At 47.4% G+C, this 24614-nt stretch overlaps 1 protein-coding gene across 8 annotated transcripts in view; it reads right to left on the bottom strand.

Moving 5' to 3' along the window:
• The window catches only part of LOC119967867 (E3 ubiquitin-protein ligase ZFP91-like), a 125352-nt gene extending 108125 nt beyond the window's left edge, over positions 1–17227 (bottom strand). For 2 of the 8 annotated variants that reach the window (XM_038800930.1, XM_038800931.1), the window contains exon 1: positions 16763–17223. In XM_038800930.1, coding sequence (XP_038656858.1) covers positions 16763–17140 — 378 coding nt within the window. In that variant the 5' untranslated portion in view covers positions 17141–17223. Of the gene's footprint in view, positions 1–16762 lie in introns of all 8 variants that reach the window. The other 6 variants (XM_038800929.1, XM_038800928.1, XM_038800936.1 and 3 more) reach the window with 6 other exon arrangements.
• Between the last annotated feature and the right edge of the window lie 7387 nt (positions 17228–24614).

Raw genomic sequence — 24614 nt, 5'->3', positions numbered from 1 at the left:
TTCCCAGGGCTTTTCTTCAACACCAACACGGTTACTTTACAGTCCCTAGTTTATTACAGTGAAAACATTTGAAATTTTTCATTTCTTTTCTACCCTCCTGGATTTCGTTCTTAATCTGAGGTACACTCTCCTTACTATCTCCCATCAGATCACCTTTAGCACTTGAGATTTCTCATGTCCCCAGTCTATCCCTCACAGGCTGAAACTGATGTCAACTTTGATTTATGAACTAATTCATAATCATCTGCCATTTCTGCTGCTAACCTCGCAGTTTTAACCCTCTGTTCTTCCACATGAGTTCTCACTACATCAGGAATTGAATTTTTAAACTCCTCCAAAAGTATAATTTCTCCAAGAGCTTCATACGTTTGGTCTATTTTCAAAGCCCTTATCCACCTATCAAAATAATTCTGTTGAGCCTTTCAAACTCCATGTATGTTTGACCAAATTATTTCCTTAAATTTCTAAACCATTGTCTGTCGGCTTCAGACACCAGTTCATATGCACCTCAGATGGATTTTTTCACCTCCTCATACGTCCCAGATACCTCCTCCGGTTGTGATGCAAACGCTTCACTAGCCCTACTTACCAGCTTTGTTTGAATCAGTAATACCCACACGTCCTGTGGCCATTTCATTTGCTTAGCTACCTTCTCAAATGAAATGAAAAAGGCATCCACCTCCATCTCATCAAACCGTGGCAATGCTTGGGCATATTTAAATAGATCCCGACCAAGCCTTCGCCTTTGACGTTCTTTCTCACTATCCTCATGACTATCATCCAACTATACATTTCCCTTTACGTCTGCCAATTTTTACTGACTGTCATGTTTGATGGCAATTTTCTGAAGTTCAAACACTCTCTCTTTTTCCCTGATCTGTATCTCCCCTTCTCTTTTTGTTCTGCTAAGGCTATTCATTCTTTTCTCCTTCTCTCTCCTTTTCTTTATCCTCTCTCTCTCTTTTTCCTCTCCATCGCTTTCTTTTTACGCTCTCTCTCTTTCTTTTTCCTCTCTTTCGTATTCTCATGTTCCATTTGTTTAATTTGTAACTGAATTTTTGCCATTTCCAATGAGCCAAACTGTATCTCAGGCAACTTTAAATGCTTAGTCACTGCCATAATTACGATTTTTCACATTTTGTCAGGTAATGTTAACTGCAATTTTTTTGCCAAATCTAACAGTCTGCTTTTCGTCTCTGTCCGTAAAGTACTGCGTGTGACCATCTCCACCCCCAAAAACTTCAGAGCCTCTGAAAGAGCCATTGTCCACAACACACTCCCCACTTAAACTATAATACCACACTGGAAAAGCAACAATCCTTCACTGTCTTTAAGTTCACAAAAGCCAATCCAATAGATAGACTTTTATCCCCCTCGATCCCCCAATTTGTTATGGGCCAGGGTGTAGAGAACCCCAAAGTGTATCATGGAGTTCACCTGACCCACAACTTTTAATAGATTGTGGTATGGGAAGCACACGGCCCACTCTACAGGTGTGATACAGCAGAAATGGAAAAGTATTTTTTAAAAGCAAAACAATGTTTATCCTATGACCTCAAGTTAACCTTTTTAAAACACAGTGAACATCTTAGCAACCATCAATTCAAATACAACCCCCAAAGACTACAACACTAAGTAATCCTTAAGCTGTCCTTTTAACATCAATTAGACTTAACAAAAATGTTTAAACAGAAGCACATCAGGTTAAATTGACTACCAAGAGCAGTTATTAGTTTTAAGGATTGATTTACAGTTTTTAAATTCCAGAGAGAGACACTAATACACCTTCTGGCTGTGACTGCAGCTATCCAGCTCTGAAAACAAAACTAAAACACACATTGAGCAAACAGCCTAAAACGAAAATAAAAAGCTGACAGACAGCCCAGCTCCACCCACTCTCTGACATCATTGCAGTAATAAACACCCATTTCTTAAAGGTATTCTCACATGACATTATAGTTACCACACTCAAATCTGGGAACCGTCTTTTTCATGGAGAAGGAAAATATTTTGAAACTGCTTTGGCAAAGTTCATTGCACTGCCTTGTCTCCAAGACTCAGAAGCTTGTTTCTGTGAACGTGGCCTTCAGGCTTGTTGGCTGGGAACTACTGCCTCCTTTCCTTCCCAGGGCCGGGGCAATTATACCTTTGTTATTCTTTGATTATACCTTCTGTCTATTCAACTGTCTGTACCCATCAACATCCTTGACTATACATTAATATAAGTACATAAGACCATAACATAGACGAACAGGATTAGGCCATTTGGCCCATTCAGTCTGCTCCACCAATTTGATCATGGCTATTGATTTCTCATCCCTCTTCTCCCATCTCCGCATAACCTCTGATCCCCTTATTAATCAACAAACTATCTACCGTTGTCTCAAAGACAAATCAGTGACTTAACCTCCAGAGCCTTTTATGGCAATGTGTTCCACATATTCACCATCCTCTGGCTGAAGAAATTCCTCCTAATCTCAGTTTTAAAGGATCGTCCGTCAGTGTGAGGCAGTCTCCCAAGGCATTAAAGTGCAAGAGGAGGCCATTTAGCCCATCGGGTCTGCACCGGCTCTTGGGAAGAGCACCCGACTTAAGCCCTCACCACCACCCTATCCCCGTAAACCAGTAACCCCACCTAACCTAAGGGCAATTTAACATGGCCAATCTTTGGACTGAGGGAGGAAACCGGAGCACCCGGAGGAAACCCACGCAGACACAGGGAGAATGCGCAGACTCCGCACAGATAGTGACCCAAGCTGGGAATCTAACCTTGGATCCTGGAGCTGTGAAGCAACTGTGCTAGCCACTCTGCTACCGTGCTGTCCTACACACTAAAGCTATTGGTCTTTCTTCCCCTTCAGGTAATATGTGTGACATGACTTCCACAGCTCATAGGGCGAACAGGCAAGTTGTAATGATAACTTCAGGTTGAAATGTATCAACATTTCAGACTCCTTCATTGCTTCTTTACCTGACTGCTATGCTTTTTCGCATTCTGATGGCCACTGCCATGTTTATTTGCACAGGATAAAGTATGTAACAGTTTAGGTGGGGTTGCTAAATTAGGATGAATTTCCCACAGTAGTTAATTAACCCAATGAATTAGCTTAACTGTGTTACATTGGTCATGGGGCCTCCATTATAGACACCATCCATTTGGTGTGTTGTATAAACACTTGCTGTGGATCACATGGCGAGATATTGGATTGATGCTTGAAAGAAGTCACATTTATCTTTCCTCACATGAAGGTCATGCTTTTCATTGAGCATTCTTCTCTGGAGAAGTCAGCTTATGCCAGCAAGCTCTTACTGCGTGACCAGTTCTGCCACACTTTTTTCATTGGATCTCATTCGAACAGCCCATTTTTGCACATCGACGACACGCCTGTTGCCGGGTAGAATTTGTCTGAGCGACAGTCAGTTTATGGATCCTTATGCATTGTTTCGAACTGCAGAGCGTCCTTAGCAGCAAGCTGTATTGAAACAGCATTTTCTAATGGCGTTTTCAGACTTGGCTTTTGTTCGGAGCGGCATGGCGGCACAGTGGTTGGCACTGTTGCGTCACCGCACCAGGGAACAGGGTTCGATTTGCGGCTTGGGTCACTGTCTGTGCGGAGTCTGCACGTTCTCCCAGTGTCTGCGTGGGTTTTCTCCGGGTGCTCCGCTCTCCTCCCACAGTCCTAAAATGTACAGATTAGGTGGATTGGTCACGCTAAATTCCCTGCAGTGTCCAAACATTAGGTGGGGTTGCTGGGTTACGAGGATAGGGTGGAGTGTGGGCTTAGGTAGGGTGCTCTTTTGGGGGATGGTGTAGACTCAATGGGCTGAATAGCCTCCTTCTTACTGCAAATTCTAGGATGCTATGAATAATCTCCTCTGAATGGTCTCATCCCTCAACCCAAAAACCAAACGGTCTCTCATCGTGTCGTCCAGCCAATCAGCAAATTCACAATACTCTGCGAGGCACCTGAGGGTCGCAATAAACTCTGTCAAATGTTTTCCTTTTTGTTGATTACTTCAGTGAAATCGAAACTTCTGTGCGACAATGAATGACTTTAGTGAATAACGGTCTTGAATATTTTAACCAATTCTCGGGTTTCATCACCGGTTTTCTTGCAATGCCAGATTTTTTTTCTCTTTGCCCCACTCTACCTCCTTTAGTTTCTCTACTGCACGTGGTGAGCTCTACAGCCTGAACGTCTCGGCGTGCCAGAGTAACTTTAGATATGGATCTTTCTTTTTTAATTTGTGCCCAACTAGCTTACCGGCCCGATGCCAGGTGTAGGGTGCGATCACTGGCCGACTGTTGATCTGCCTCAATGTTGACTGTTGAAAAGCTTTGAGTTTCTTTTTCTCTTCGTAAAATAAGTTTTCTTTTGATATCATCTTCATCGCCAGCTCTCTTTTTATCCTGTTGTTATTGCATTAGCAGAATAAAAGAATGGAAATTCTGAAGCACGTGGGTTAAAGGCATTAATCAAGAGGTTTATTAGGTGGTTGTAAACTGGTACAAAGGTTTGATCTAGACTGCCAGAGCCACAACGTAGCCGATGGTGTCACAGACTATTACGGGAATAAACTCTTAAAGGGGCATGTAATCCAACAACAATATGACGCCAAATCCGAGGCATTAAATAGGACCACATCAAGACATGTTTTAGGAACCACTGGCCTAGCCTACATACACTTCAGGTTTTTTTTTTGGAATGCATTAGTCATTTGTTCAAGGCATAGTGGTGCACGTGTAGAGCGACTTAAAGGCCGACTTGTCGACAAGCAGCCTCTTGCCTTGCCCGACCCCTCAGCTTACTGGGATCATTGCCAGAGACTTGCTCGCTGTACAACAATCACTCTTCCCCCCACCCCCAAAATCACATCTCCAAGACTCTCACACTGTATCGCAGCTTTGAGAAAGCTGCACAAAAGCACACCACACATCACAGCTGAGATCCTCACACTGCACACGCCCCATCATAGCCTCAAGGCCCTCACACTGTACAACGATGCAAATGCCACAGCCAGAGATGCTCACATTGAAAGACAGTCTCTGCCAACAGCTGAGGTCATCATACTGTAAAACAATAACCCCACAGTCCTGAGACTCTCACACTCTACGACAGCTCCCCTTCATAACCCCGAGACCTGGAAGACATTTCCTTGTCACAGCCGAGATCCTCAGTGTATGACAGTATCACATCACAGCCACAAGATTCCCCAAATGTATACAGTCCTCCCATCACACCCAATCCCCTCACATGGTATGACAACCGCGCCTCACCCCCTCACAGCTCCAAGACCCTCATATTGTATGACAGTCCCCAGCTGACTGGCAAGACCCTCACACTGTATGAAGCTACAAATCCCATCACAGTCCCAAGACCCTCAAACTGCATTAGTGTTCCCTCCACTGCTAGAAACCATCACACTGCAGCCTAATCCCCTCATCACAGCCCAAGATCCTCACAGCGTGCGAGGCCCATTACGCAGTGCCAAGACCCTTAATGATGAAGGCCAGCCCCCAATTACAGTGCCTAACCCTGGTGATCACAGCCAAAGACCCTCATACTGTGCAACAGCCGCACAACACGGACCCAAGACCCTGACAGAAAGACAACCCCATCAAACGGCCCCAAGATCCTTACATTGTATGACAAGCCCTTCCCATCAGTCCCAAGACCCACATTCTGCACATCAGCAGCAACCCCAGCTGCAGCTCCTCACACTGTGGACAATCCCTATCACAGCCCGAGACCCTCACACTGTAGAAACATTAATTCTTCTCACCCTACAAAGAACATACAACATAGAACAGTACAGCACAGATCAGGCCCTTGGGCCCTCGATGTTGTGCCGAGCCTTATCCGAAACCAAGATCAAGCTATCCCATTCCCTGTCATTCTGGTGTGCACCATGTGCCTATCCAATAGCCGCTTGAAAGTTCCTAAAGTATCTGACTCCACTATCACAGTAGGCACTCCATTCCACACCCTAACCACTCTGAGTAAAGAACCTACCTCGGACGTCCGGGCTGGTTTAGCACACTGGGCTAAATCGCTGGCTTTTAAAGCAGACCCAGGCAGGCCAGCAGCACGGTTCAATTCCCTTACCAGCCTCCCCGAACAGGCGGCGGAATGTGGCGACTAGGGGCTTTTCACAGTAACTTCATTGAAGCCTACTCGTGACAATAAGCGATTTTCATTTCATCCTAACCATACACTGGAGAGAAATCATTCAGCTGCACTAATGCTGCCTTCGCCTGCTAAAAGTATTAACTTACTAACAGTATTAATCCTTTGCCAGTCAATTTGAAAACAGGTTCAGTACTGTTGGTAGCTTCGCAAAACATTTTTAAGTCATCACCTCAGCTTCATATGACTGCAAAAAGTAAACGCTGGGGAATTTCAGACGTTATTACCAGAGGGAGAGAATGTAAATGCCAAGGAGTAACAATCAATCCATATGAACTTTCAGTACGAAGCCTGAAGCGGCGATAGTGATACTGAAGCGATGGTTTAGAAATCTATGTGGTCTCCCCCCCCCATCTCGGTTCGAATCGCGCTATGTTCTCCCTCATCATTCCTCAATCAAAACCAGATACCCATAGAATTAATCGTTGGTTAAAATGGAATAAAACCAACAAAAGCCTGTTTTGGCACTGCACAAAGCTTTGGGGTTCACACTATAATGTGGCTTCCGCATCGGTACACCGCACTTAACACAGGGAGGGGGCCTGGTGTGAAGAAATATAAACCTGAAGCAAAACATTGAATAAGAGCTTCATTTTTGGTTGCAATCCACGTGCTTTAGATAGCATAGCAATGGTGCTCAGTATTATGAAAGGATGGCGTAGGGTAGACAGAAGCAGACTAATCCATGCCATCACATACTATTTTCAGCACCACAACAAGCCTTTCAGCCTAACAGGCTAGTGTTTATGCTCCAGCTCCACACGAACCTCCTCCCTCCATCTCACCACACCAAGTTCAAGAGAAATGTCACATTGGACACTAAATGGTAACTCAGTCTCCCTCTAAAAATGCCGATAGATCTGCTGAATTTATCTGCTTTTGACTCTTCTTTTTCTTCGTGCCTTTCTCCAGCTACCCGTAAATGCATCTATGATGTTCACCTCAAGCACTCCCAATGATAATGAACATTCACAAACATTCTCACCATCCTCCGGTGCAAAGGAACATCTACTGAATTCCCAATTCTATTTAATCAGTTACGGTCTTGTATTCATGGTCCTTAACATGGGTCTCGTCCAAACAGAAACATTGTTTCTATACTTAAGTTCGTAAACCCCATGAAAATCATAAAGTCCTCCATTGGGATGAAAAAGACGAGGTACATCCCACCTTTCATGCTCATTTCCAGTATCAACCTTGTACATGTATTTTGCACTGTCCCCAGAGGTTCTACACCCTCTTTTTTTCACAGTATTCCAAGTGGATTTGAACCAAAGCACTGCGTAGTTTAACACAACTTCCGTGGCATTCAATTTTGTTCCGAGAGAACTTCCAATGGTGGTGAAAGTTAAGGACGAAAGGCCATAGATTTTATTTACTCGCACATGGGATGTGGACGTTACTGGCGAGATCACTAGTTATTGCCTACCCTAATTACCTTTGAGAAGGTGGTGGTGAGCCATCACTGCAGGAAACGTGGTGTAGATTCACCCAGTGTCTGTTATGAAGATGGACCCAGGATTTTGACCCAATGACAGTGATGGAATGGTGATATAGTTACAAATCAAGGTGGTGTTCCTGGGCATCTGCTGCCCTTGCCATTCACGGTGGCACAGGTTGAGGGCTTGGAAGATGTTATCGAAGGAGTCTTCGTACGTTGCTGCAGTGCATCTTATAGATTGCACACACTGCTGCTCTAGTGCATCAGGGGTGGAGGGAGTAAATGTTGAAGGTGAAGGATGGAGTGCCAATCAAGCTGGCTGCTTTGTCCGAGATGATGTTGATCTTGAGTGTGCTGGAATGGTGCTCAAATGGCAGGTATTCATTCACATTCCTGACTTGTGCCTTACATGGGGAGGATAGGCTTCGAGGAGTCAGGCGAGTTGCACTCCACAGAATTCCCAGCTTTTGTAGTCGCAGTATTCACAAAGCTGGTCCAGTTCATTTTCTGGTTACCCCCAGGATGTCGATAGTGAGGAATTCAGCAAGCTCTTCCCACTGAATGTCGAAGGAAGATAGTTAGATTTGCCCTTGTTGGAGATGGCCATTGTCTGGCACTTGTGTGGCGTGAATGACTACAAGATTAAATCAACTTGAGTTGGAACAGAGATGGAGAAACCTCACTAGAGATATTGGACGAGGATCTAATTCTAGTGTTGGTGCTTGTGGCAGATACCATGCAAAGCTGAGATTGGACAGAGGTTAAAAGAGGAACAGGGCATGTAAAATGGGCCAGGAATATTGCTGACATGGAGGACTAAATGCCAACACCAGGTTGGGGCCAAATCCTTTGTTTCCAGTGGTATACGATGTTTAACTTTCTTTGAAAACATTAATCATGCAACCACCGTACTACCGATCCTGCCCCTCACATCAGCACTGGGTTACTGAATATAATCCTTTGCTTTCCTAAGGTAGAGTGTTAACTTGATATATTACTCCTAGCATTAGCAGCCCGCCATATTACTGAGCATGATTCTTCACATTAATATTGCATAGATTCTGAGGGGTGCTAACTGCTACTTTCCCACATTCTATTAATGACATGACACCTCCCACACCCGTACGCTGAAGATACACCCACACTCTCTTTATCCACACTTCCCTGTTCTGTGGATTACCGACTGTATTAATATCCTGTCCCCCCACTTAATCACATATATAAAAGCGTTTGACCTAAAGTAGGTAGATGATATGAAACTCAGTCATAGACAATTGGGACAACATGAGAGACTTCAGGAGCGGAAGAGAGAGACTGATGTAATGGACTCATCTCACTGATGAAATTAAACAGACAGTAAAGTGATGAAGTTTTAAAAGGAAGAATAAGAAGAAGCAATCGCACAAAGACCTGGCTTTAAGAACAAGAGCACAAAACCAAGGAGTTATTGCTTACAAACTTGGCAAATCACAGATTAGGAGCCAGCTGGAGTCACGTGCCCAGTTCTAGACACCACAATTTAGAAAAGCCCTGAAGGTTTATGAGAATTAATAAAGTTAATAAAGTATATAGTATTCTGGGCTTTATTAATAGGGGCATAAAGTACAAGAGAAAGGTGATGCTGAATTTACACAAGACACTAGTTAAACCTCAGCTGGAGTATTGTGTACAGTTCTGGACACAACATTTTAGGGAGGGTCTGAACACATTGGAGAGAGTGCAGAAGAGGTTTACAAGACTGGTTCCCACGGATAAGAAACTCTAGTTGTGAGGCTAGATTGGAGAAGTTGGGACGGTTCTTCTTGGAGAAAAGGTAGCTAAGAGGGGATTTGATGGAGATGTTGAAATCATGAGGAGGTTAGAGTAGATGGCTGGCAAAAGAATCAAGAATAAGAGGGCACAGATTTAGTGATTTTCGAAAAAAGCAAATGTGATGTGAGAAACAATTATTTCACATGGCGAATGGTTTAGAGTCTGGAATGCACTGGCTGGAAGTGTGATGGAGACAGGTTCAATAGAGATGTTCACAAGGGCGATTATTGATTATTTGAAAAGGCAGTGGAATGGAACTGAATCATGATGCTCGTTTGGAGAGCCGGCCCAGACAAGAATGGTACTAGGAGTGAGGGACTTCAGTTAATGATCTTCCCTCCGCACAGAGAAGACGAAGGGGAAAATTAACAGAGATGCTCAAACTCATGAAGGCTTCTGGGAGAGTAAAAAAGGAGAAAGCATTTCCAGTCTACAAAGGGTTGAGAACAGGCGGTCACAGACTTAAGGTAACTGCCAAAAGAAACCAAGTAGAGATCAAGAGATTTTTTTCTTTTTGTAAACACCATGACTTATGAGGTGGAATGCAGTGGTTGAAACAAGCTTGAGACTAGGAAATTGCAAAATTTCTCAAAAAGGCAAAGAATTGCAGTGCAATGGGGAAAAAGCAGGGAAATGGCAGGGGGTAATTTTTACAATGATCAAGCACATATCTAATGGGCCACCCGCTTTTATGCACGAGTATATAAACCTATTACTGACGGACATTGTGCTTCACATACTGAAACAAGGGGAAACTTACCCCGCTCCATTACTCATACTGCTGATTACTGAAGGAACTCACCAAGGCTCCTACGGGAGCTACTTCCAAACCCACGACCACTACCATCTCTAAGGACAGGAGCAGGAGGTAGCTGGAAGCATGAAGGTTCCACTCTCACCATCCTGTTAGAAATATATCACTGTTCCTTCACTGTTGATGGGACAAAATCCTGGAACTCCCTCCCTCACAGCACTGTGGGTGTCCCTGCACCACATGGACTGCAATGTTTCAAGAAGGCAGCTTGCTACCACTTTCTCAAGGGCAACTAGGGATGGTGAACAAATGCTTGACTAGCTATCATCCTGTAAAAGTGAATAAATTTTTTTTTTTTTTTTTTAAATCACCCTTTTTGCTGACACTGAGGGTAATGGACAGTATTAATACTCGCGCCTCTGACATGGAGGGTAACTGACAGCATTAATCCCACAGTCCCCAAGATGGCAATTGACAGTATTAAAACCCCATATGCCTCACACTGAGGGCAATTCACAATATTAATCCCTGGATGGCAATATTGCGGCAATATTGCAGAACTTGCTGTGCTCCTAGCCAAGCTGTTGTAGCACAGCTGGCATCTACCTGGCAAAAATTGCCAAGTTATGTTCTATACACAAAAAGAGGAAATCCAACCGGGCATATTAGCACCCTATCGGTCGACTGATTATCAGCAAAGTGATGGAAGGAGTCATCAACAGTGCTATCAAGCGGCACTTACATAGCAATAACGTACGCATTGCCGCTCAGTTTGGATGCCCCCAGGGTCACTCAAGCTCCTGACCTCATTACAGCCTTGGTTCAAATATGGATAGAAGAGCTGAACTCCAGAGGTGAGGTGAGAATGACTGGCCTTGACATGAAGGCAGCATTTGATCGCCTATCAAGAAGAACTGGTTGTGGTGATCAACCATCTCAGTCCCAAGACATCACCGCAGGAGTCCCTCAGGGTAGTGTCCAAGGCCCAGTCATCTTCAGGTGCTTCATCAATGATCTTCCTTCCAACATGCGGACAGATGAGTGGAGTTTGCACATTCTCCCCATGTCTGTGTGTCTCACCCCCACAACCCAAAGATGTGTAGGGTAGATGAATTGCCATGCTAAATTTCCCCTTAATTGGAAAAAAGAATTGGATACTTTACATTTTTTTTAACTGTACTTGGGAGGTAGAGGATAATGAAAGGATGTAAGGGTATAGATGGAACATACTGTGCACACACAAAATAGAAATATATTACAGAACAGAAATTTGCCCTATCCATCACCCCACATTCTAACAAAAAAGGGGCAGCCTCATAGCTCCAGGGACAAGGGTTCAATTCCGGCCTCGGAAATTCAGCATGCCCACATCGACTCTAGCCAATTTTTACAGAACCACCATAGAAAGCATCGTATCTGGCTGCATCACAGCCTGATATGGCAACTGCTCGGCCTAAGACCGTAAGAAACTACAGAGAGTCGTGTACACAGCACAGTCCATCACGCAAAACCACTTCCATTGACTGTCTACATCTCCCGTTGTCTTGGGAAAGAGGGCAGCATAATCAAAGACCCCTCCCACCAAGGTTATTCAGTCTTCCATCAGGCAGGAGATACAAACGTCCGAGAACACGCACTAAGAATCAAAAACATCTTCTTCTCGCTATTACCAGACTCCTGAATGACCCTCTCATGACTGAACTGATCTCTTCACATATCTTCTCTACTGAGCAGTACTGCACTCTGTATGCTTCACCCAATGCCTGTATCTATGTATTTACATTGTGTATTTATGTATGTCCTATACTTTTTCATGTATGGAGCGATCTGTCTGGTCTATAGACAAAACAATAGTTTTCACTGCACCTCGATACACGTGACAATAATCAAATTCATGGATTGAATTTTTCAAAGAGGTGACCAGGTGTCGAGATGAGGACAATGAATTTAATGAAGTCGACTTGGACTTCAGTAAGCTTTTTGATAAGATCCCACATGGGAGACAGATAGCGAAGATGGGAGCCTATGGGAATCCAAGGAAATTTGGCACAAAGGCCTTTGGTATCCTTGCCTGTTTTGCTGAGGCTTAGAATTCAAGAGCCCAGGGAGTTATGCTGGAACTGTATAAAACATTGGTTAGGCCAGAGCTAGAGTACTGTGTGCAGTTCTGGAATCTACATCATAGGACGGATGTGATTGCCCTGGAATAGGTGCAGAGGAGACTTACCAGGATGTTGCCTGGATTGGAGATTTTAGCTATGAAGAGAGATTGGATAGACTGCAGTTGTTTCCCTTGGGGTAGAGGAGGCTGAGGGGGGACATGATTGAGATGCAGATAATTATGAGGGGCATAGATAGCTTAGACAGGCATAAACATTTCCTCTTGGTGGAGGGATCAATGACCAGGGAGCATAGAGTTCAGGTAAAATTTAGAGGGTGAAAATCTGAAACTCACTGCCTAAAAGGGTGGTGGAGACAGACACCCTCATAACATTTAAGAAGTATTTTGATGTGAAATTGGATTAGAATACTTAATTGTTGTTTTAGACCAGCACAGACGATGGGCCAAAGGAACTTTTCTGTGCTGTAGATCTCCAAGACCTTGAGTAGAGGATAACTAACAGTATTAATATCTCTACCCCCTTTCACTGAAGGTAGCTGACAGCATTACGCCTCTCAGACGGAGGGTAGCAAAGTATTAATTATAAATACTCTTCAAACTGAGGGTCACTGACAACATTAATGGCTCTGCTGTGTTGCATGCTGAGGGTAGCTGACAGGATTAATCTCCCAAATCCTTCTCACCAAGGGTATGCCAGCATTAGCCCCCCCAAACCCCTCGATCTAAGGGTAACAGCATGAATCCCCTTGCATCTCACATGGAGAGTAACTGACAGTCTTAATCCAATAGCCCCTCTTACAGATGGTAACTGACATTATTAATCTCCCCATAGAGGGTAACTGACACCTTAATGCCCCTTCAGTGCACTTGAGGGGAACTGACAGTATCAATCCCCATGCTCCTCACACTGACGGGAGCTGACAGCATTAATCCACTGATCCACATGGAGGGTAACTAACAGTAATACACCCAGTCTCTCACACAGGGAGTAACTGAATGTTAATGCCCCCACTCCAGTCCCTTACACAGAGGGAAACTGACAGTGTTAAATGCCGGGCCTCACACAGAGTGTAACGGATTACTAATCCCCCTCAGACAGAGTGGAACTGATGGTATTAATTCCTCACCTACAGTCCCTCAGACAGAAGTTAAGTGATAGTATTAATTCCCCTACACCCAGTCCCTCACATTCAGGGTAAAAGACAGTGTTAACCCCCAGCCATGCTCAGATCGTAATGAACAGTTTTAAGTGCCTAGTTCCTCAGATAGGGACTGACAGTGTTAATCTCCCAGTCCTTCATTCTCAGGCAAACAGTGTTAACTTCCCCCAGTCACTCACTCACTCAGGATAACAGTGTTAACCCCTCAATCCCTCACTCAGGTTAACAGACAGCGTTAACACCCCTCCCCTCCAGTCCACACTCAAGGTAACTGAGTGTAAAGCCTTCAGTCCCTCACTCAGCAAAACAGGTTATGTTAACACCCGCAGACGTTCAGTTAGCGTTAAGTGTTAAACCCCCCCCCCCCCCCCTCCCAGACACACACTCAGAGCAACTGACAATGTTAACCACCACAATCCCTTACACTCACGGTAACTATCAACATCCCCATCCCTCACAGGGTAACTGATATTGTTCACCTCTCCAGTCCCTCACACAGGGTAACTGAGAGTGTTAATCTCCCCAGTACCTTTCACTCAGGGTAACTGACAGTGTTAACGTCTCCAGTACCTCTCACTCAGAGTAACTGAGAGAGTTAACCCCTCAACCCTCTCACTCAGAACAACTAACGTGTTAAACTCCACCCCCCCCTCCCCAATCCCTCTCACTGAGGAACTGACAGTGTACCTGACCAGGCGCCGGAATGCGTCAACTAGGGGCTTTTCACAGTAACTTCATTACAGTGTTAATGTGAGTCTACTTGTGACAATAAAAGGGTTATCGGAGCAGCACAGTAGCACAGTGGGTAGCATTGTTGCTTCAACGCTCCATGGTTCCAGGTTTGATTCCCAGCTTGGGTCACGGTCTATGTGGAGTCTACACGTTCTCCCTGTGTTTACATTTGTTTCCTCTGGGTACTCCAGTTTTCTCCCACAAGTCACGAATGATGTGCTGTTAGGTGAATTGGATAGTCTGAATTCTTCCTCTGTGCACCCGAACAGGCGGCGGAATGTGGCGACCAAGGGCTTTTCACAATAACTTAACTGCAGTATGAATGTGTGCCTACTTCTAACAATAAAGATTATTATGTGAACCTTCCCGGTCCCTCACTTGGAGTAACTCACAGTGTTAACATCTTCAGTCCCACACTTTGAGTAATGGACAGTGTTAACCCGCACCCCCACCACACCCCACAAAGTCCCTCACACTCAGGGTAACTGACTGTGTTAACCTCCACAGTCCCTTACTCAGGACAACTGACAGTTCACCTCACCAGTCCCTCTTGCTCAGAGTAACTGACAGTGCACCCGAACAGGCGGCGGAATGTGGCAACTAGGGGCTTTTCACAGTACCTTCATTGCAAAGTAAATGTAAATCTACTTATGACAATAAAAAAATTATTGGGGCAGTAGTGGTTAGCACTGTTACTTCAAAGTTCCAGGGTCCCAGATTCGACTCCCAGCTTGGGTCACTGTCTGTGTGGAGTCTGCACGTACTCCCTGTGTATGCGGCGTTTCCTCTGGGTGCTCCGGGTTCCTCCCAAAGGTTTCGCAAGGTGTGCTGTCAGGTGAATTGGATATTCTAAATTCTTCCTTTGTGTACACAAACAGGTGCCAGAATGTGGCGACTAGGGGCTTTTCACGGTAACTTCATTGCACTGTTAATAGAAGCCTACTTGTGACAATCAAGATTATATTACCCCCAAGTCCCTCACACTCAGGGTAACTGACGGTGTTAACCCCACCTCCCCATCCCTGACACAGGGGAACAGACACTTAACCTCCCCAGTCCCTCATACTGAGCAACTGACAGTGCTAACCTCCCCAGTCCCTCAGTCAGCAACTGAGTGTTAACCTCCCTGTCCCTCACACTGAGTAACTGACAATGTTAACCACCCAGTCACTCAGTCAGCAACTGGCAGTGTTAACCCCCTCAGTCCCTCACACTGAGTAACTGAGTGTTAACCCCCTCAGTCCCTCACACTGAGTAACTGAGTGTTAACCTCCCAGTCTCTCACAGAGTAACTGACAGTGTTAACCCCCTCAGTCCCTCACACTCAGTAACTGACAGTGTTAACCTCCCCAGTCCCTCACACTCAGTAACTGAGTGTTAACCTCCCCAGTCCCTCACTCAGTAACTGACAGTGTTAACCTCCCCAGTCCCTCATACTGAGTAACTGAGTGTTAATCTCCCCAGTCCCTCACTCAGTAACTGACAGTTAACCTCCCTAGTCCCTCACTCAGTAACTGAGTGTTAACCTCCCCAGTCCCTCACACTTAGTAACTGAGTGTTAACCTCCCCAGTCCCTCACTCAGTAACTGACAGTGTTAACCTCCCGCGTCCCTCACACTCAGTAACTGACAGTGTTAACCTCTCCAGTCCCTCACACTCAGTAACTGACAGTGTTAACCTCCCCAGTCCCTCACACTCAGTAACTGAGTGTTAACCTCCCCAGTCCCTCACACTTAGTAACTGAGTGTTAACCTCCCCAGTCCCTCACACTTAGTAACTGAGTGCTAACCTCCCCAGTCCCTCACACTCAGTAACTGACAGTGTCAACCTCCCCAGTCCCTCACACTCAGTAACTGTGTTATCCTCCCCAGTCCCTCACACTCAGTAACTGACAGTGTTAACCTCCCCAGTCCCTCACACTGAGTAACTGACAGTGTCAACCTCCCCAGTCCCTCACACTCAGTAACTGTGTTATCCTCCCCAGTCCCTCACACTCAGTAACTGACAGTGTTAACCTCCCCAGTCCCTCACTCAGTAACTGATTGTTAACCTCCCCAGTGCCTCACTCAGTAACTGAGTGTTAACCTCCCCCAGTCCCTCACACTGAGTAACTGACAGTGTTAGCCTCCCGAGTCCCTCACACTGAGTAACTGACAGTGTTAACCTCCCCAGTCCCTCACAGAGCAACTGAGTGTTAACCTCCCCAGTCCCTCACTCAGTAACTGAGTGTTAACCTCCCCCAGTCCCTCACAGAGCAACTGAGTGTCAACCACCCCAGTCCCTCACACTCAGTAACTGTGTTATCCTCCCCAGTCCCTCACACTGAGTAACTGACAGTGTCAACCTCCCCAGTCCCTCACACTGAGTAACTGACAGTGTCAACCTCCCCAGTCCCTCACACTGAGAAACTGACAGTTATCCTCCCCAGTCCCTCACTCAGTAACTGATTGTTAACCTCCCCAGTGCCTCACTCAGTAACTGAGTGTTAACCACCCTCACTCAGTGACTGACAGGATGAATGAATCTGCACTGCCCCTCCGTTCTCTCACTGACCTGCTGCCGCTCTCTGCCAGAGGCCCCGCTCCTGCTCTGGCCCTGAGCCTGGGCCTCGGCTGGCGAATATAGCGGGCAGTCAGGCCTGGCCTCCTCCTCCTCCTCCAGCTCCTCCTCCTCTGGCTCTTGTTGCGGCTGCTGGATCTCCACCTTCACCACCTCCTCCTCCTGCTGCTCTTCCAGCTCCTGTTTGACGGCGCAGGGCGCGGCCAGGCCCAGAGCTCGGCCTTGCTGCTGCTGTCTCCTCCTCCTGCGCCTTTCCTCCTCCTCCTCCTCCTCGGCCCCCGCTTCCAGCCCCCCGGCCCCGGCTCCAGGTCCCGGTCCTGCCCGGTGACACTGCGCCGCTGGCCCACTCCGGTCCCCCGCCGCCGCCGCCATGTTGATCCCAGCCTGGGGGCCAAACACACAACACAGACCGACGTCACGGCGCGCGGCCCCGAGAACGCTCGCTCCCTCACCAGCGCGCGCACCTGGACCAACGGCTGACTGATGGGGGCGGGGACGCGGACAGCAGGCATTCTGGCGCGCGCTCCCTCCGCCGCGCGCAACCCCTACTTTGTGAGCCGTGTCCTCGGTGCGCATGCGTCCAAAGCAGGGATCGGCTCCGCCCCCTCGCAGCTGCCAATCATGACAGGTCAGTACGCATGCGTGCCCCCTCAAAGTCCAGCGCCCTGATTGAAATTTGATTTGATTCATTATTGTCACATGTATTAGCATACAGGGAAAAGTATTGTTCTTTGCATGCTGTGCAAGCAATGCATACCATACATAGGGAAGTAAGGAGAGACTGCAGAATATAATGTTACTGCTATAGCAAGTTCAGGAGAAAAGATCAACTTCATCTGGACCACGCTAACACTCCCGCCCCCTCAACCCGTCATCGCGCATGCGAACAAAGCCGCACAGATCACCTCCTCTCCCACCTCAGCCCCGCTCGTGATGGTGGTTGAAGATTGGTCGAGTTACGTTCTTCCCTCTTGTTGGTTCCATCACCACCTGCCCCAGACGCAGTCTTCGTCGCCGTGTGTTTTCCGGACTCGGGAACCAACTCCATCAGTGATGATGCTCCTTAGGTACTCTTGGTTGACTGATGATGGTGTTCAATATGCGATTGAGCCTTCCGCCCAGTCGGGATTTTGTTCCCAAATTCCACCCCACTCTTACTTTCACATAGTCCATCTCCCGGCTTTGGTGAATATCTGTGTGGAGTCCGCAAGTTCTCCCGTATCTTCGTGGGTTTCCTCCGGGTGCTCTAGTTTCCTTGCAACAAGTCCCGAAAGACAACCTGGTCCACTACGCCATCACCATCAAACATTCATCCCTCCCGATGGAACAGCAATGGAGAACTACACCTCCATCCTCCTCACTGCCAAAGGGCCCAACACTCTTTTCTGGTGATGCAGCAATTCATTGCACCTCCTCCAATTTGGTCTGCTGAATTTGCTGCACCAATTGCGGTTTCCTTTAAATTACGGAGGATGGGGCAGCGCGGTAGCATGGTGGTTAGCATAAATGCTTCACAGCTCCAGGGTCCCAGGTTCGATTCCCGGCTGGGTCACTGTCTGTGTGGAGTCTGCACATCCTCCCTGTGTGTGCGTGGGTTTCCTCCGGGTGCTCTGGTTTCCTCCCACAGTCCAAAGATGTGCGGGTTAGGTGGATTGGCCATGCTAAATTGCCCGTAGTGTCCTAATAGTAAGGTTAAGGGGGGAGTTGTTAGGTTACGGGTATAGGGTCGATACGTGGGTTTGAGTAGGGTGATCATTGCTCGGCACAACATCGAGGGCCAAAGGGCCTGTTCTGTGCTGTACTGTTCTATGTTCTAAACACAGACTGGGGACTACTTTACAGAATAACATCGCTCTGCAAATAAGCATGATCCAACCTCCCGGTCACTTGCCATTTCAAATCAGCATATGGCTTTCATACCCACATGTCTGCCCACAGCCGTCGGCAATACTATATTGATGCCCAGCGCGAACTGGACAAAGAACACCTCGTCTTCCGATTGTGCGCATTACAGCTTTCTGGATTCAGCATTAAATTCAACAAATTTAGACTGTGAACTTTCCCTCCATCTTGACTCCCTAACTTTTTGTTCTATTATCCTGGTTCGTCCTAACATGCAACTCCCCTCTGCCACAAGTGTCCCTTGTGTTAAGCTTACTGAACAGTGAGCTTTAATATCCAATTAACACATTCTGAGACCCTACCTTTGTCACTATCATTTTATTCATTGTGCCAGCATTTATTGCCCATCCCCAATTGCCTTTGAGGGGGCAGTTAAGAGTCACCACATTGCTGTGGGTCACTTGTCAACCAGACCAGGTAAGAATGGCAGTTTTCCTTCCCTGGAGGGCATTTGTGAACCAGATCGTTTTTTCCTACAATCGACAATAGTTTCATGGTCGTCACCAGATATTTTAATTTCAGATATTTTACTGAATTTTTAATTCCATCACCTGCCCTGGTGAGATTCAAACCCAGGGCCCCAGATCATTATCCTGTGTCTCTGGATTACTAGTCCAGCGAAAATGTCATTTTGCTGCAACCTCCTCAGTCCATAATGACACCTTCCAGGGCAAGGTAGGACCTGTACAAGGAGGATGGGTTGAATATAAACTTGAGGGGCACCAATATCCTGGCTGGGAGGTTTGCTAGTGTCACTCGGGAGAATTGAAATTTGTGTGGCAGGGGGGTGGGATCCAGAGCGTTAGCTTAGAAGGTGTAATAACTGAAGGGGAAATAGAGAAGAAAAATAAGAGAACAACAACACCTTCAGGCAGAGCAAAAAAGGTGATGAGTGTGAGAAGGGAGGTGGTCAATGCAGGACTGAGAATGTTCTACCTAAATGTGCACAGTATACGGAACAAGGTCCATGAGCATATTGCGCACTTTTAAATAGGTCGGTGCGATGCTGTGGGCATCGCAGACACATGACTTGAAGGGGATCAGCGCTGGGTTCAAAATATACAGGGATATGGGTCCTATCGAAAGAACAGGCAGATGGACAAAGGGTTGCATTGTTAGTAAGGAATGAAGTTAAATTAATTGTAAGGAGTGATATAGGATCAGAAGGCATACAATCTCTGCGGTAGAGTTGAGGAATCACAAAGGTAAAAAGACCCTGATGAGAGTTATGTACAGGCCCCCTAGTAGTAGTCAGGATGTGGGGCAGAAAATATATCAGTAGGTAGAGAAAGCATGTAAAAAAGGCAATATTAAATAATCATGGGGGACTTCAATATGGAGGAGAACTAGGAAAATCAGGTTGGTAGTGAGTCTCAAGAAAAGAGATGGTTTTGTTGGAGCAGCCTACAGAGCCTACTGGGGAACAGGCAATTCAGGATTTGGTGTTGTGTAATGAGGCAGACTTGATTAGGGAATGTAAGGTGAAGGAATCCTCAGGGAGCAGTGACCACAATATGACCGAATTCACCATGAGTTTGAGAGGGAGAAGCTGCAATCAGATACAACTGTATTACAATTTGATGGAACCATCAATTCTACGGACATGTGCTTGTAGGATTAGAATAGTGGTTTTAATATACTTACAACAGAGCCAGCCTGTTAGCCGTTGAACTTTCGGTGAACTGGCTGGCTGACTCTGTGGCACGGATCATTATACAGCAGCTCCAGGGGGAGGAGTTCTGGGCGACGCCAAGGGGGGAGCCCAGTAGAAACTCTCGAGTACTCCCAGAGCTACTCCCTCCGGTGGTCAGGTAGTGCAACTGCACTTACAATATTGATACATGTATATCCTTGGAACAGAGTGACATTGGTAACTATAATACCGTGTGAATCTCATTCACCACATTCACCCCCTGTGAAAAAAATCTGGTCCGGCGGGGGTGGTGGCTCACAGAGTTAGTCTGTCCAGTGGACGAATTGTTCGTTTCAATCTGCGGAGCACCGGGGTTGCAGCCTCTTGCGGTAGCTGGGTGGGTGCTGAGAGCTGGAGTACGATGGCAGACTCCGGGGCGGGTCTCGTCCAAACTTCATACACCTCTGGCTCGAGCAGAGACTGGGGTCGGTGGGGGCGGGCTGGTGCTTGCGCGTGAAACAGGTGGGGCGAGATTGTGGAATGGGGGGCGAGGAGGCGGCAGCATAGGGAACGAGGTAAGGGGTTCCTCAGCGGGGGTAGAGGGGGCTGGATCCAGCGGGTGCCAGGTCCCGAAGGGATACTGTGTCCTGACGACCGTCCGGGAACTCCACGAATGCGTACTGGGGGTTGGAATGGAGGAGGCGCACCTTTTCAACAAGGGGGTCAGTTTTGTGCCCCCTAATGTGCTTCCTCAGGATGACCGGGCCTGGTGTCCTCAGCCACGCCAGAAGTGAGACCCCCGTGGTAGCGCCCCTAGAAAAAATGAAGAGCTGCTCATGAGGGGTTTGATTTGTTGCTGTACAGAGGAGGGATCTAATTGCGTGGAGCGCGTCTGGGAGGACTTCTTGCCATTAGGAGACTTTGAGTTTTCTAGACCGGAGGGTCAGTATGACGGTCTTCCAGACCATCATGCTCTCCCTCTCCACCTGCCCGTTCCCCCTGGGGTTGGAGCCGGTAGTCCTGCTCGAGGCAATGCCCTTGTCGAGCAGGTACTGACGCAGCTCGTCGCTCATAAAGGACGAACCCCGGTCGCTGTGCATGTAGCTGGGGAAACCGATCAGGGTGAAGACACTATGCAGGGCCCTAATGACTGTGTAGGAGGACATGTCAGGCACGGACTGGCAAAAGGAAATTCGGAGAACTCATCGATGATGTTGAGGAAATACATTTTTTTGTTAGTGGAGGGGAGTGGCCCTTTGAAATCGATCGCAAGGCGTTCAAAGGGCCTAGAAGCCTTGACCAGGTGGGCCCTGTCTGGTCTATAGAAGTGCGGTTTGCACTCTGCACAGATCGGGCAGTCCCTGGTGACCGCTTTTACCTCCTCATTACCTCCTATTACTGGCCTCTATGATCACCTCATTGAGCAGCCGTCGGACCTCCGATCGGATAAAGACCCTATCCTGTAGGCTATATCGCCTGCTGCGAGTAGCTACTGGTTTGCAATCTGGAGTGAGATTGGCGAAGAGGGGGGGGGGGGGGGAGATGCGCAGCGTGGCTAGGCTGCAGATAGTGTGGGGGCAGGGGCCCGCCGAAGCTGAGGGTGAGGCTCTTGAGGTTGCACTGGAAATTCAGGCCTAATGAGAGTAGCGGGCAGAGGTCAGGCAGGACATAAAGTTTAAAGTTTGAATAATTAGTGCCTCGAATTGTGAGCGTAGCGACGGTGCGTCCTTGGATTTGGACAGAGTGGGAAGGGAAGGCGATAGTTTGGCTCACAGGAAAAATAGGAAGCAAACAGCGTCTTACCAGCTCTGGGTGTATAAAGCTCTCGGTGCAACCGGAGTCAAAGAGGCATGGCGTGCTGTACCCGTTGATCTGGACCTCCGCCTTCGAACTTTGTAGGTGCTTGGAGCGGGATTGATCTAGGGTGACCGCGTTGAGTAGCGGGCCGCGTGATGAGTGCTCGGGAAAGTCATAGTCTTCCGAGTGGGCGTCCGGTCGAGTAGATGCCAGTACGTTCTGGCGAGCTTGATGCCGGATCACTGCGCTGAGTTGTGGGCCACATGATGAGTGCCCGGGGAAGTCGTAGTCATCAGATGAGCTTTCTGAGCATGCAGATGCAGATGGGGCCCGTGGATCGCACGTGGTGAGCGGCGAGGAAGATGGCGTCCAAGATGGCGGCCCCCAAGGATCGCACGTGGCAGGAGGTGGTGGAGTCGGGGCAAAGGCCGCAGCGTTTCGGGCCCCACGGGCCCGCTGGTGTTGGGAGCGATTTGTTCTCTCTACTGGGGAGCTAGAAACTGGGGCCCTTTTCGCGAGGCACACTCTGGCATAGTGGCCTTTCTTCCCGCAGCTGCTGCAGGTCGTGGATTGGGCTGGGCAGTGCTGCCGCGGGTGTTGGCTTTGGTCACAGAAATGGCAGGCTGGGGCAGCTGAGTAGCTGGCTGGAGCAGCTGAGTAGCTGGCTGGGGCAGCAGAATAACTGGCTTTGGCAGCGTGGTAGCTGGGGGGGTTCATGCGGCACAGGACTGGGGAGGATTGTTCGTCCGGGGTCCACGATGCGGTCACGGGGTCCACGGGAAACGACGTGACGCTGCAGAAGGAGACTTCCATAGTGGTAGCAGCCTCCACAGTAGTATCTAAGTCCTGGGCCCCCTTTTCTAGCAGTCTTTGGTGCACATAGTTAGATCTAAGGCCCGCTACGAAAATGTCCCGCATAGCAAGCTCCCTATGTTCAGCCGCGGTAACGGCTTGATAATTACAGTCATTAGAAAGATTGTTCAGTTCCCGTACAAACTCGGCTAGCGTTTCTGTAGGCCACTGACGGCGAGTCGTAAACACGTGGTGTGCATAAGCCTCGTTAATGGGTCTAACGTACATTTTGTCCAATATTGCCAGCGCTGCGGTGTAAGAACCGGCCGGATTTAGCTGTGTGGAGATTCTGTGGCTTACCCTCGCGTGCAGTAGGCTGAGTTTTTGTTCCTCCGTTGTTCTAGCGGTGCTGGCTCCTGCCAGGTAGGCATTTAAACATCTCAGCCAGTGGGAAAAACTTTCGGTGAACTGGCTGGCTGATTCTGTGGCACGGATCTTTATACAGCAGCTCAAGGGGGAGGAGTTCTGGGCGGAGCCAAGGGGAGAGCGCAGTACAAACTCTCGAGTACTCCCAGAGCTACTCCCCCTGGTGGTAAGGTAGTGCAACTGCACTTACAATATTGATACATGTATATACTTGGAATAGAGTGACATTGGTAACTATAATACCGTGTGACTCTCATTCACCACACAATTAAATAAGGGTAACTGCAAAGATACATGAGTGGAACAGGCCAGGGTTTATTGGAAAAGGAGCCCAGCAGGGAAGACAGTGGAACAGCAATGGCAGGGTTTTTTTTGGGAGTTATTCGGGAGGCACAACAGAAATCAATCCCCAGGAGGAGGGAACATGCGAAGGGGAGTACAAGGCATACATAGTTGACAAAGGAAGTCAAGCGCAACAAAACAGAAAAAGAAAAAGCAAACGAAGTGGTGAGGATTAATGGGAAGACAAAAGATTGGGAAGGCTGTAAAAGCGAGCAGAGGACAACTAAGAACTAATAAGGTTAAAGAAGATATAATATGAGTGCAAGATAGCCAGTAATATAAAAGAAGATTGGAAGAGTTTTTTTCAACATATAAAAGGTAAGACAGAGGCAAAAATAGACATAAAACATAAAACATACAGTGCAGAAGGAGGCCATTCGGCACATCGAGTCTGGACCAACCCACTTAAGCCCTCACTTCTACCCTATCCCCGTAACACAATAACTCCTCCTCACCTTTAGCATGGCTAATCCACCTAACCTGCATGTCTTTGGACTGTGGGAGGAAACTGGAGCATAAGACCATAAGACCATAAGACATAGGAGTGGAAGTAAGGCCATTTGGCCCATCGAGTCCACTCCGCCATTCAATCATGGCTGATGGGCATTTCAACTCCACCTACCAGCATTCTCCCCGTAGCCCTTAATTCCTCGCGACATCAAGAATTTATCTATCTCTGCCTTGAAGCCATTTAGCGTCCTGGCCTCCACTGCACTCCGCGGCAATGAATTCCACTGGCCCACCACTCTCTGGCTGAAGAAATGTCTCCGCATTTCTGTTCTGAATTTACCCCCTCTAATTCTAAGGCTGTGCCCACGGGTCCTCGTCTCCTCGCCTAACGGAAACAGTTTCTTTGCGTCCACCCTTTCTAAGCCATGTATTATCTTGTAAGTTTCTATTAGATCTCCCCTTAACCTTCTAAACTCCAATGAATACAATCCCAGGATCCTCAGC

Source organism: Scyliorhinus canicula, chromosome 6, assembly GCF_902713615.1.
Source record: "Scyliorhinus canicula chromosome 6, sScyCan1.1, whole genome shotgun sequence".
NCBI lineage: Eukaryota > Metazoa > Chordata > Chondrichthyes > Carcharhiniformes > Scyliorhinidae > Scyliorhinus > Scyliorhinus canicula.
The sequence above is the reverse complement of the archived record's forward strand: the minus strand, read 5'-3'. Positions and strand labels throughout refer to the sequence as shown.